This window comes from Chlamydomonas reinhardtii, chromosome 16 (genome assembly GCF_000002595.2).
Source record: "Chlamydomonas reinhardtii strain CC-503 cw92 mt+ chromosome 16, whole genome shotgun sequence".
Taxonomy (NCBI): Eukaryota; Viridiplantae; Chlorophyta; class Chlorophyceae; order Chlamydomonadales; family Chlamydomonadaceae; genus Chlamydomonas; species Chlamydomonas reinhardtii.
Window position 1 is genome coordinate 3,476,579 of NC_057019.1, and position 12,916 is coordinate 3,489,494.

A 12,916-nucleotide genomic window follows, 5' to 3' on the forward strand; every position below is an offset into this window, starting at 1 on the left:
GGCCGGCATGGCCGCATGGCTGAAGGGCTGGGGGCTGGTGCGAGCTGTGTGAGGGGGGTGCGATAGGCGTAGCGACCTGACCAGAACATATGCAGAGTCGGAAACCGTACGGAATTGTGAATGGAAATACTGAACGCGGGCGGCCACGGAAACGTGGACAGCGCGATGGCTGCACGGCTCATCCCGGTCGTACTCCATGCGGCATTCGCAATGGGGGCGATGCAACCCAAACCCAAACACCCGGGGCACGACACACATGCATGCACGGGGGCGAGCAAGACAATGCTGGTGGGGCCAGGCCCTCCACCACCATCGCCGCCGCCGCCACCGCGGCGCAGCAGGCAGCATCTCCGTCAGCGCGTGCCACATGTTCGTCGCAGAGTTGGCGTCGCGGCCCTGGGATTGCAACAACGCGCCAGGGGTCTTTTATTAGGTGTCCCTTATAGGTCTATGCGAAGAAATCGGGACGAGGCCTGGTCACAACTGGGAATTGGGGGCGGTTGCCGACCTTTGCCGGCCACATGGGGCGAGTTGGCCGCCCCGCATCCCTGACGACTTCCCATCACTTCTGGGCCCAGGCCCTGCGCCGCCGCCGGGCCCTGCTGCTGGTGCCGGGCCCTGCTGCCGCTGCTTCTGCTGCTAACCATCCCAGGGGCTCCCAAGCATCCCACGCCTCCCCCAAACGGCTATTCTTCAACATAAGAGTCAACGCGTTTCGTTCATAAGACAGTGCTACAAAGCCACAAACACTGGCAAAACATACGTGCTTCAGCCATAATCGCACCTATGTTATGACGTGTTCATGAGTACCGTATATTCCTGTCGTCGCCAGGTGACCCCCATCATTAAAATAGGCATAAGAAACGACATGCACTCCTGCTGGGAACGACAAGCCCAGCGCCCTTCAAAACCCCGGCCCAAGCCCCCACTACACTACAGGCGCTTATCCAGGCAGGCGGGAGTCTATGATTCGTGGAGGTAGCACGTGCAATACCATGTTTAAACGCGCCGCAATTCCTCATGTATGCACGCAGCAATGACCATTACGCCATCCTATGCTGCTACCCAAACGGCCCCAGTGAACATCAAAGCGCCTTCCAAGCCCCGAGATGAGGCCGGCGGAGTACCGAACACCTCGCACGGGCATCATTGCGCTCTGGCAAGGGCGACCGTCACGGTGCCTCACCACACAGCTTCACTCTCTACGTGGCGACTGACTGTGAAGCGATCCTAGTCAGGAAATTATTGCCGCGTGCACTTGCATTGATACCATCACCAACGTCACCACTCCGCTTCGCAAAGCGCCAGCTGAGGCCGTTACAAGATATGGAGGGGGAACTCGCTATCCGCAGCGTCCTGCACAACGGAATGAATGTGGAAGGGCGAGTTCCATTTTATCATGGCACGCAGGGTGACGGCCTTGGTTCATACGCATGCCATTCAGGTTGCAGGCCTCAGCTTTGACCCGCCCGTCTCGCGCATCACTCAAGCGGCCACCCCGCCCAACGTGTCCGTGCTTACCTCGCCCACTTGCAGATAGTCTGGATATACGGGCAGCCGCGCGGCGCTCGAGGACAGCGTCAGCAGCGACTCCCGCCCCATGAGCTCCGCGTCCTTGAGCATCTCGTGGATGCGATCCATCACCTGCCGGAACGTGGGGCGCAACCGCCGATCACCCTGCCAGCAGCGCTGAGCCAGCTCCCTGCGGTGGGACCAGAACACATTCCGCGGGTGTTGCAGTACGAAGGCAAGGGCTGTAAGCGCTTACATGGCCGGGTCTGACAAGAAATATCAGCGTGGGCTCCCTGCAAGTCCTCAAGCAGAAGCTGAAACGCAAGCAGGGACCTACTTGAATGACGGATGCGTCGTGGAGGGGAACTCAGGCCGGAGGCCCTCCTTCGACACCTTCACCGCCACGTCGATGGTGCGGTAGCCGGTGTAGGGCCGCAACCCCGTATACAGCTCCCACTGCAGGTTAGCCCAGTGGATAAGGGCGAGTCAGCCACGTCACTGTGTACGATGTCCGGAGCGCAAGAGCATGTGTAGGCTTCGCTACAGGGACAGCAATATACTGCGCCACTCCAAACGCACACGAGGGCGGACGTTAACCCACCATCATGATGCCGAACGCGTACACATCCACCGCCTTGGTCAGCTTGCCATTGGGCTGCATGGCCTCTGGCGCTAGGTGCGTGATGGTGCCTTCCGCATGCTTGTTAAAGTAGCTGTTGTCCGACACGATGTTGGACAGCCCGAAGTCCGCAACCTGTAGCCGGCGCGCAGGTACAGGCAGTGTTCGAGGGAAGAAAGCAGCTGCGGGATTGGCGGCTTGGCATAGCCACACTTTGTCGCAAGCCCACAGGCACGAATTGAACTACCGTAGACAAGGGAGCCGCAGGCAGAATGTTTGCATGCCCGGCTGCGCACCTTGCAGTTGAAGCCGCGGCTGTCGATGGTGGAAGACTTGAGCAACACGTTCTCGGGCTTCAGGTCATAATGCACGATCCCTGCACACATCCAGGCCGTGATCGTTTCGCACGACCAGCCTCCACGAGTCCAAGGAACAAAACCGCGGCGGTGATGGCTACCTCCCTTCCCCGGCCTTCGTCCTAGCAAGCCCGTGGCCAGCTCACCAATGGAGTGCAGGTAGTGAAGTGCGGACGCCACTTCCAGCAGGCAGTGCAGGATGGCAGGCATGGCCACCTTGCCGGCATGGTGGCGAAGCAGACTGGTGTTGAGCACGTCCGCCAGCGAGCCCATGTCGCAGAAGTCCATCACCAGCACCTGGCAGGCGAGTGAGCGAGGTGCACTTTTCAATGACAGAGGGTGTGAGAATGTGTGTGCCATTGCCTTGCTGCAGCATCAGATTATGCTTGTGCTCAGCTAGGCTATCTGCCCGCACCACCCACACGCAATCACGCGCGCGCTAGCGCCTACGTACCTGGCAGTTCTGCTCGCCCGGCCGATTGAGCTTGCCGCTGGCGTCCTTGCCGCCAGGCCCACCGCCCTCGGCGTCCTTCTGGCTGGTTGGGTTGTTATGGCCGCGCACGAACTTGATGCTGTTGAGCGGCACGTCGGCATAGTAGGTGTGGATCTGAATGATGTTGGGGTGCGATATGGAGGTAAGCAACGCGAGCTCGAGCGCGCCGTTTAGTGAGCCGTTGTCGACGTCGCGGTCGCACACCACCTTGACCGCTGCCAGCTGCCCCTTGTAGATCTGCACGTGCGCGATAGGCGACGAGACAATTGCGTGTAAGGGCATCAACCAGCCCCAAAACCACCCAGCTTGAAACAGTCCCTTCAACACCCACCACCCGGCCTGCTTCCCCAACCCCTTCTCCATGGCCACTGGCTACCGAATCCACTGCATCCAACTCACCGCGCGGTACACGGTGCCGTACCCGCCCCGCCCCAGCTCGTCGTACACCTCCAAATCTTCGAGCATGTTGTTGGGCCCGGGGTCGGGGTGGCCCTTGTACACCTATCGTCGGCGATTCGGCAAAGGATGTACGGTAGGCGTTGGGACATCGAACTGTGCTACTACGACACCTCACATTCTGCCGCACTTTGCTGACGTTGGAAGCCCCCACCCCCCCAAGTCTGCTGTAGCGCCAGTCAGAGCCTCCACGTACCCGCACATCCAACCTGTCCCGCCGCGCACACCCGCACCTTGGCCAGCTGCCTCCGGATCTGCTCCTGCAGCTCCGCAATCAGCGCATCCTTTTCCGGCCGCGTCCCCAGCACCAGGTCCTTGGTGCTCTCCAGCGTGGCGCTGTCGCTCGTGCCCAGCTCGTCCTTGGCGTTGGCGCCCGTCGCTGACAACGACTCAAACTTGCAGATCTGTGGACGTGTCACAGCGGCGCAGCAAGTCGGTGCAAGCCCATCTATCCTTCCGACAGCAAATTCAGTCCTTCCACAGTTTGCACTGGACTGCGTACTCCTGGTCTGACTCGTCCCCAGCCGCTCTGAGTCCCACAATCGCGCCCGCGCTTGCAGTACACACCTCGCTGACTTCTATGAGCTTCTTATTGAGCTCCGAGTACAGCTTCTGCTGTAGCGTGGGGACCATCAGCTTCACCAGGTCCATCACCTCGCGCCGCACCATGCCGAAGTCCGTGGCCGTCCTGTGGCGCCATTGTCGCGGGAAGCAAAGGTGTCGCGGGAAGCAAAGGTGTTCATGTCGATGCCACACAGAACGCCGCGCCCCCACATACAAAGCACATGGCCCGCTGCCCCGCACCCACCTGGATATGGCGTACAGGCCGCCTATCCGCGCCGCGTCTGGCGCCACCAGAGGAAGCACCATCACGCTGGCGGGCGAGCGACCCTCGCTCTTGTACAGTATCGCTACGTCCGCGCCCGTCTTGTACAGGCGCAGGTAGCGGCGCATGTTGGCCACCTTCATCACCTGCCCCGTCGCCAGCGCGTTCTCCAGCAGCGTCTCGTTGGTCACGAAGCCATGCATGTCCTGTAAGATCCAAGGCCGCATAGTTCCTACCTGAGGGTCTAGGTCAGGGTCTACGTGACAGAACACGCCCGGCCAAAAAGTCCCAAACCGTAGCGTACATTTGTACGCCGCCCGTGTTAAAACCTCTCAACCCTGCCCCAAGCCCCCGCGCCATGATTAAGGCCAAGCCCGAACGCGAGATCCTTTACCCTAGCCCTGCTGCCACCACCCTGTTAGCGTCTAGCGTCCACACCCTCAACGCCAGCCCCGGCGACACATACGCACCACGTGCTCCTTGTACGCCGGCGATTTCCGTTCCCCGGCCGCCGCCTCCACCATTTCCCGGCTCAGTGAGAACATGATAGCGCAGGGCCGCCCCGGCAGCACCAGAGCGATGTAGAAGGACAGGTCTTGCAGTGCATCAAAGATGCCCGTCAGACCCTGTGCACGTCCCCAATGCGCACAGACGTGCGCCAACAGCAGTATCGGCTGGCTACGAGGAGCTGTCGAGTTGGCTCCAGTGCTACTCGTCCAGTGCTACCTGTCAGGCATCAATCACCCTGCCCCATCCATCCACCCGTTCGTCTGAGCCCCTCATGGCCCTAGCGCCAAGCTGGCATTGTTTAGCAACCGCCACGATACCTCGCCTTGCCACAGCGTGCTATGGGAGCTTCAGGCGTGCATAATGCAGCTTTATTACCCTCAGCAGCTACGCGAGACGCGGCAACGATGCTGCATCTAAATCACTGAGGCGTCCTACACAGCCAGCCCTGCGTGCGCTCACTACTGCCACCCACCTTGAGCGTGGCCATGCTGAGCTGCTCCACCGTCTCCTGCTTGGCTATGCTCTGCAGCCAGCTGACCTTTGAGCGCAGATGCGCATCGTGGAAGTGCTGTGCCAGCACCGCTGCCAGCAGCCGCAGCTGCAATCCCCACCTGCGATTGCCCGGAGCGCCCGGAGCGTGGATGCGTGCCGGTTTCGTGTGCCCGGCACTCGTTGGGCTACCCGTCACCCCCAGCAGCGCCTGGCATGCTTCCTTTGCCCTTGCCGGCATACTGTCGTACACGGTCACACGCCCCGCGCCCGCCATCCCAACAGAACCACCACTCACCAGTGCTTTTGCTCGTCCACCTCGATCACGAGAGCCACGTTCAGCACGCCCACCAGCTGCGCGCCAACTTTGATGGGCACTGCCAGAAACGACTTGAGTTTTTGCATCTTAAAGAGGCATTTCCAATCCTCTGGCAGCTCGTTTGCGTTGTGCTCGCCTGCCGCCCAGAAGCATGCAGTCCCCTCCGACACAACCCGCTGCACAGACCAATGCGAGCTGGCCACATTTAGCAGGTAGTGCTTTGGCAGGAAGTCCGAACCCACGCCTGCTGCTGTGAGCACCATAAACACCTGCTCATCCTCGCTGACCACCGAAATGCTGCAGAGCAACGTGAGGTCAAGTGTAAGCCATTCGACCTGGAGATACGCGTGTGATGTGCTTACCTCGCAAACTGCACATAGCTCTCGCCCACGAGCAGGCTGGTGAATGCCTCCACTTTCTCCACAGCCGTGCCTTCAATCGCTGACAGCGACTCTATTAGTTGCGTGCCCTACAAAAAATTCAACCATAATTGAGCTTGATTAAGCAAGCAAACAAGCCGCGAGAGGTGCAGCCCAAGCCAAAACGCCCCACCTTGTCCACCGCTGAGAGCGTATGCTTGTTGTTTGCTACTTTTCTCCCGCCATTCGTGGAAGCGGGCATCTTGTCCTGCGTGCTCGCGTTCTCCCGGGGCCCCGAGTCAGGGTCCGCGCTGCTGCCCGCTGGCGCTGAGCTCCCAACGCCATCAGTTGCGGTCCCTCCTCCATTGCTAATGGGCGTATCTGCAGGTTCGCTGGGCTCCGCTTTGACCTGCAGAGGGGATGGGGCTGCTTCGGCAGGCGCTGCTGCTATCCCTAACCCAGTCGCAGGTGGACTATGAGCTGTAGGTGCTTGGGGCGTGCTAAGCAAACATCCCATTTTCTGCGTGGGAGCGTGTTCACATTGGTCGCGGCGACATTCTGCGATAGTGTCGCGGGTTAGAGTCAACAGCTTTGATCATACTTGTGCAGATTTTAGGTGACAAGTGTAGCCCATAAGTAAAGTGTCCCTTTTGGTATGCGCGCAAACGGCAAAGGCCAGGCAGGTGCGCGGTGGTGATATTAATGATGTGCGTCAGTCAGATTGTATTTAAATGATAGCTATGTCCTTCGGAATTTTACCGTGTGACGTGTTGTGCTCGTCGACGCCATGCGGGTTAATGTCGCATTCATGCGGGTGAGCCCACACCATCCGGCACGGCACGGCACGGCACGACTGGCGAGAAGGGCCCTCTCGCCCACGGCATCCAGGGGCCCAAAAATGCCTAGTTCTTAGCGTTTGGAACCCCCCCCCCCCCCCACGGAAAGAGTTGTTGGCGGTAGGGGACCGTATGTGCACCCCCGGAAATGCCCAATCTTTCTCGCCGGAGGGCCTGCATTTGGGGCAATTTCTTGCCGCTCCCCGAAGATACAAGGGCTGAGCTCATTTGGCAACAACTTGGTATTAAATCTATTCAGCGATTCAGGAGGGGCGAAGGCCCCCAGGAACACCCCTGTCCGTGGCTGCGTGGAGTGGGTCGGCACGAACTCAGAAGGTAAGTCTGCCTCAGACTCAGCTGGTTCAACGGGGGCCAGGACAAGTCTCAGAGTTAGATTCGGCAGTTCAGTGGGGGTCCCTGACGTCGTCTCGCACGGCTGGTGCATTGCAGGGGCGCGTCGCAAACTCAGCGATAAACATGCGGCACGTGCTGATGGAGATGCTGCTTGGTAGAGCACGGCCTGCGGCCATGCGCCGTGGTGGCGGCGATGGTGGCAGCGCCGATGGTGGTGGCAACGGCGCATGGCCCGGCGGCTGCAGCGGCGGTGCAGGGCCCGGCGGCGGCGCAGGGCCTGGGCCGAGCAGTGGTGCTTGTGCGTAGCAGAGGGGGCAGGCAAGGCCACATGGAGGAGGAGAGCGCGGCGCCGCCCGAGAAGTGGTGCCTGCGCGCAGGTTGAGACCTGCCGATGTCTGGTTTGCAGTCTTTGCTGGTGAGCATAGCATGCCACGGTGTGGTTGTCCTGTGCCTGCTGTGCTTGTGCTTGACAGCGGGACGCGGCTGGACCCGCATGGCGGGTGGTGCCCGCGTACAAAACCGACTCCGGTTATGTCCGGGAGATAAGGTAGATTTAAGACCTTCGGCCTGAGACGTTGCATCAACGTGGCGTGGCGGCACAGCCCAAGTTTCCCTTGAGAGGGAGAGCCACTTTCTTGTCAACCCATAAACGACCCGTTTCGGTATTGTTGGTGGAGGGTCGGTCGTCCCCCGGGGCGTTTCGGGGCGTGGGGTCCGGCACTTTGTTCCCCCCTCCCCCGGGCGTTGCACTGTGGTAGTGGCGAGATGAGGTGCAAAATTGCGTCCAAAACGCTAAGCGGCGGGGGGGTGTCGCATTATGTTGGCGCGGCGGTACCTCTATCTGCCAGTTGCGGTTAAACCGTGGGTTTGACTGGAATGTCCGTCTGCGCAAGCCTTTGTGGCACGACATGGAGCTTATGTACGGCGCTCGTCTTGCTGTGACCCCTCTGGCCCAACCGCCCAACTCTATCCCAGATAATGCAGTCAACTGCTCCACTTGCCGTGCAGTGCCCAGATGACTACTGCCTTTTTACAGCCCAGCAATCAACCACCAGGCCGAACCCTCGACAGTCACGGTGACCAGGTAGTCCTATGATTCGGGACCTTACCGTCGCATTCCCAAGCGGTGCACGCCTGAACAGTAAGGGCGCGCTCCCAATATCAATTGGAAACCGTTTACATTTACGGCTCCAGAGGTGCGCTCATGCCCACGGTGGGTAATCCGTGGCTCTCTCGATACATGGGTAAACACCATGTGTGGGAGGAAAGCCTGACGGCGCGCAAGTCCCACAAACCCTAAGGAAAGCCCCAGCTCATCATCAGCTCCTTTTATGGCGTTTCCTGCTATACCATGTCCCTCACACGATGAGCCTTGAAAATCGAATGCAATTCCAGCATGCGAACTCAGTGTGCCATACAATTCCGTTTCACACACGACAATGTGTCGACAAGGTGAGTGGTACTCGTGGCGCACGATAGTAATGACGCGCTTCCCTTGCTGGCTAGCTGTGATGCATGGATGACCTAATCCCGCCTACCATGTAGTGTCCAAACTCAGTTCTTGCTTGCCCGGCGCATTACTCGTGAGCCAGAGCATAACTACACCTTCTGGCCCGCGCCTTGCAGGGCGCGCTTAATGGCCTGTGCAGATGAACACGCACAGGACCAGCGCCGGTTCAAGCCCCAAAACACCAGCGAGTAAAGCACCCCATCGTAAAGCGACATGCATACACACACGTCGGCGCCCTGAAACTTTGCCAACCTCACTCGCACCCAGCCCCTCACCTACCTGGTACTCCTGTCGGAAAGCGAACGAGCTGTCAGCCTGCGCCGCCCTGCGGCATGCCTCCGCCGCCTCTCCGTACCGCCCCAGTGCGTACAGGCAGTCAATCAGGCGGATGGTGGACTATAACGGGGGAAAGGGCACATCCAGAAGGCAGGAGCAGGCATAGGGAGAAGCAGGGTTGAACAAGTGGCTGGGGAGAACCATAAAGAGCTAGTGTAATGAGCTCTCTGTTTGACCACAATTTCAGCCATTCAGTGTCGCTTACGTTGTGGAAGCCGCGTGGCGACGTGTCAACCGCTTTCTGGGCGTTGTCCAGCGCCGCATCTTTGTCACCCGCCTGCACAGAGCACAGCGATAAAAAAGCGTTGCCCAGCGTTATGTGCTTTAAAGACAGGCACGGGGCATCCAAACCACAGGGGCACCCCAGATCCAGCAGAAGCAGAAAAGAGAACCGTCGCCTGGAGGAAGGTGGGCCGACGGGTGGGAAAGAGGCGCGGGAATCCGCTAGCGTACGCCCCTACGTTTTAGTGTCGTGTGCTGGCCAACCTCCCATAAGGCTCTGCTGCCGTTATCCTTGTTCACAGCAGTACGTCATATTTTGTCAAGCAGCGTGCACCGTCCTCACCTGTAATAAGGCAGCGCTCATGTTGCTGTACAGCATGTGAGTGCCCGAAGAGGGCTGCAGCTCCAATGCACGCTTGTACAGCTCAATGGCTTGCTTAAAGTCGCCTTGCCCAGCACACGCGTTCCCCGCAAGCCGGAGCTGCACGTAGTGGTACAAACCATACGTGCCATGCCAAATGTTGAGTGCATGCATTGAAACACGTTTAGGGCTGTAGCTCGCCAGTGATGGCCCCTGCTGCCCTGCACCAAGCTATGCTCACATTGTGATCCGCTTCGCTAATAAACGGGTATAGCGGCATCTCACCTGAGTCGCCTGCAACACTCGGCCGTCAACTGAAGCCCCGCCCAGCGATTGTAGCACCTGCATGAGCATAGCCATGCATGCATACCAGCTGAATTGAAAGGTGCAGAAAACGGTTGCCATTATCCCAACGTTGCTTTCTGTTTCTACCTGCATACCCAAAGTTCCCGACCTCAGAACCACCTGCGCCACATCGGCTGGCGTCGCCACGTGGTGCAACAGCTGCTCCGCGGGAAGCAGCACAGCATTGGGGCCATTACCACAGTTTCCTGTAGGCCATGTGTGTGCAAGCAGCAGGTGGACAGGTGGCCGAGCAACCCTGTGCGGTGCGCCCCTGCTTTGAGGACTGTGCCTTCTTGTAGTGTCGCATTCAGCCGCCGTACCAGCACGGCACTGCAATCCCGCAGCACATGGCGAATGCAATGTGTACGCGCGAACATGAGCCCACGTAGCTCACGCTGTACGCCGTTGATAGGGCTAAAGGCGAGGCCAGGGTTGGGCGAGGCATGACTACAGGACTAGGACAAAGCCCGCAGCCCCTGATTCGCTTCCAACTGACACCATGCGCATGTTCCCACACCCAATCACAGCTCCCAGTCGCACCGTCAGCCGCGTGCATGTCAAGGTAACAACACATTTGGTGTGTGTCCGTGCCACGCACGGCCGCCCAGCGCACGGCCAGGGCGTGGTCGGTCCTTGCAGCGCACGCGGTTGCAACCGGTATTCACACGCACCTAAGCAGCCAGTGGTCGTCGCCTTGACCTCGGAGATACCCAGGTCATTCACGAACTTGATAATCTGCATGTCAAGAAACACGAATGGCTACGGGCTTCACCATTTCAGAGCTCACCGACAATCGCTGAGATTCGGCAAGTTAACTCAAGCACGACGCACGTTCTCGGAGCCTTGACGCTTGCAGCTTCTGTGTATACAGACTTGCAACTCCAGTTTCGTCACTGCCGCAACCGCCAGCGGCCGACGCGGGGCGCAGGCAGTTCTCATTGATACCTTTATGCGCTTTCAGCTCGCATCGTTAAAGACCGCTTTGCATGATAGTGTTACACGTGCAATCTACTCTAGGTCAATTGCACCCTCCTGCCGCCGGACTTGAATCGGGCCTGCTGGTATTATGATGGGCTGGCCGACGGATGCGGGATGGGGACTCGCCCCGCTTCAAGAGTGGGGCGATTGAGCGGACTGAACCTGCTTTGTTCTGCTTTATGCGCCTCCGGACTCAAAGGAGTTAGTGGGGCCGCATGGACTACGACGCCATGTAAATGCTCAATGCTCAATGCTCAAGAGTGGGCCAGGCGGCTTATGCTCCCTTTACCCTGCTGCTGCTGTTGGTCCCGCAGTCACGCTACAGCCCCCGCCCCGTCCATGAGAGAGGCACAGTAGGCATCCAACAGCTATTACAAGACCGCAGGGGTCATGCCCCGCCTTGCCCCGCACTTGCCCCGCCCTGCCCCGCACAAGACCACAGTGCGGGACGAAGTCCCTTGCAGCTGGGATCACCTATCACCTATCACCTATCGCCTACCTCACTGTCATCCGCATCCCAATCTTCTCTAATGATCCCTTGCAGAACTGGGAGCAGGTCGGGCCCCATCCCGGGAACCTCGGTTCAAAGTCCAATCGCGCCCCAAACCGGTCCTCTTTTCGGGGCCTATGCGCCCCACGCGCCTATGCAAGCCTCTGCGCTGTGGTGAGTGTCGTCGCAGATGTTCTCTGAGCGAACGAGTGAGCGTGTGACAGCAGACAGCGGGCTTACGTCCCGCCCTTGGGGCAGCTTGGGGTGGGTTTAGGTGGATATGTGAGAAGGCGCCTACACCCGTGCGGGGTGATGGAGACGGATGGAGTGAGGAGAGACTCGACCGGACTGGCATGCGGTGCATCGGTTGTTCTGCTTGTAGTCTTTCAGTAGCCTGTGGCGCGCGCCCATCTCGGCACTGGCAGGGGCACTGGGGCAGGCAGGGGTGCGCGTGCGCTGGTGCATCCTGGCGCGTGCACTTGTACGTCCCAAAGATCCCGAAGCTATACCCCGTTGTGGCCTAGGCATGGGACACCTGGCCTTGGTGCAATTACAAGGCTCTGGCACGGGCAGTTTGAACCTTGGAGCAAAATCAGAAGGATCTGGAGAGAGGTGTGTTGAGGATCTGGGGAAAGGTGTGTTACAGGGGTTAACCTGGGTGTGTTATGTTTACTCCTACAGCCCACCCGGAGGAGCCCGGGGCCCACCCTTGCCAGCACCCCTGCTCGAGCCCCTGCTTGCCAGTGGACCGCCCGGCCGACTGGGGGCCTTCAAGCCTCTCGCCATGCCTCGCCATCGCCGCGTCCTGACAGGAAGCCATGTTGAGTTTGTCTGGGCCAACTACACGTGGCATTACCACGTTGTCCAACGAAACTTTCCAACAATACTTTCAATAAAGAGTCTGCGACAAGAAAGGGTACCCTTCAACATGACCGCCATTGCTTGCCAAGTATCCCAATTGGGGCCAGGTTGGGGTCAGGTGGCTGGATGGTGGGTATTGGCAGTGCATGCTGCGGTTGGCTGTGTTGGGCTGTCCTGGGCGCTGGGCCAACCGGTCATATGGCTGCATGGTAACCGGCCGCCGGCCCTGCTGGGTGCTCAGGCGTTCCCAGAAGATGAGCAGACATTAAGCCTTAGACGGCGCGTGACAGCAGTTGCAGCACACGACCCTGGTGAATCCACTAGCGGTATCAGCCGCGCGAGTGCGCCCAACGGCTACTGTGATCAGCGTGGCAGGCGCAACATTGGGCCATCACACCGCGTGGGCCCGCTGATATTCCAACAGATGCGACAGATAGGAACGAGGTGGCCCCAAGAGGCGCAGCTGGCAACCGGACTCGGCTGCGCAGGATGTAGCGCTGACCTCATTTCTCTGCAGTCGGTGCTCAGTAGTATTGCACCGGCGGTCCTAAACCTGAGACGGCAAGTCACAAAAGACAAGGCAAGGGTCTTCCCCTCTCACGCGAAACGTGGGCTGCGCCCACTCTCCCGTCTGAGGCCGGAGATTCCGAAACTACCTCATCTCCCGGACATAGGCGGGGTCGG

General features: G+C 59.5%; 3 protein-coding genes across 3 annotated transcripts; 1 reads left to right on the forward strand and 2 right to left on the reverse strand.

Moving 5' to 3' along the window:
* Positions 1-503: 503 nt before the first annotated feature.
* CHLRE_16g673821v5 (uncharacterized protein) lies at positions 504-6,693 on the reverse strand. Its single transcript, XM_043071224.1, has 16 exons — positions 6,133-6,693; positions 5,943-6,049; positions 5,560-5,877; positions 5,245-5,383; positions 4,733-4,888; positions 4,245-4,468; positions 4,004-4,124; positions 3,670-3,840; positions 3,380-3,481; positions 2,942-3,217; positions 2,634-2,784; positions 2,428-2,507; positions 2,114-2,266; positions 1,850-1,968; positions 1,522-1,702; positions 504-1,356 (listed from the first exon to the last, which is right to left on the reverse strand). The coding sequence occupies exons 1-16, from the start codon at positions 6,454-6,456 to the stop codon at positions 1,318-1,320; spliced, it is 2,661 nt and encodes an 886-aa protein (XP_042915731.1). The 5' UTR covers positions 6,457-6,693; the 3' UTR covers positions 504-1,317.
* A 327-nt stretch (positions 6,694-7,020) lies between these two features.
* On the forward strand, positions 7,021-8,102 carry CHLRE_16g674178v5 (uncharacterized protein). The gene is made up of 2 exons (XM_043071237.1): positions 7,021-7,111; positions 7,226-8,102. Exon 2 carries the CDS (start codon positions 7,253-7,255, stop codon positions 7,433-7,435), a length of 183 nt encoding a protein of 60 aa, XP_042915732.1. The 5' UTR covers positions 7,021-7,111; positions 7,226-7,252; the 3' UTR covers positions 7,436-8,102.
* A 45-nt stretch (positions 8,103-8,147) lies between these two features.
* On the reverse strand, positions 8,148-10,929 carry CHLRE_16g674534v5 (uncharacterized protein). Its single transcript, XM_001699162.2, has 8 exons — positions 10,735-10,929; positions 10,575-10,638; positions 10,024-10,109; positions 9,844-9,900; positions 9,541-9,678; positions 9,181-9,252; positions 8,919-9,035; positions 8,148-8,770 (listed from the first exon to the last, which is right to left on the reverse strand). Exons 1-8 carry the CDS (start codon positions 10,840-10,842, stop codon positions 8,729-8,731), a joined length of 684 nt encoding a protein of 227 aa, XP_001699214.1. The 5' UTR covers positions 10,843-10,929; the 3' UTR covers positions 8,148-8,728.
* Positions 10,930-12,916: the final 1,987 nt, after the last annotated feature.

Coding starts and splice junctions, on each gene's coding strand:
- CHLRE_16g673821v5 (XM_043071224.1), bottom strand. CDS start 6,456: ATGGGATGTTTGCTTAGCACGCCCCAAGCACCTACAGCTCATAGTCCA. Junction 5,384..5,559: donor GTGGACGAGCAAAAGCACTG/GTGAGTGGTGGT, acceptor GGGCAATCGCAG/GTGGGGATTGCAGCTGCGGC. Junction 2,267..2,427: donor GCCGCGGCTTCAACTGCAAG/GTGCGCAGCCGG, acceptor CGCCGGCTACAG/GTTGCGGACTTCGGGCTGTC.
- CHLRE_16g674178v5 (XM_043071237.1), top strand. CDS start 7,253: ATGCGGCACGTGCTGATGGAGATGCTGCTTGGTAGAGCACGGCCTGCG.
- CHLRE_16g674534v5 (XM_001699162.2), bottom strand. CDS start 10,842: ATGAGAACTGCCTGCGCCCCGCGTCGGCCGCTGGCGGTTGCGGCAGTG. Junction 9,253..9,540: donor TGAGCGCTGCCTTATTACAG/GTGAGGACGGTG, acceptor TGCTCTGTGCAG/GCGGGTGACAAAGATGCGGC. Junction 9,036..9,180: donor CGCCACGCGGCTTCCACAAC/GTAAGCGACACT, acceptor CCCCCGTTATAG/TCCACCATCCGCCTGATTGA.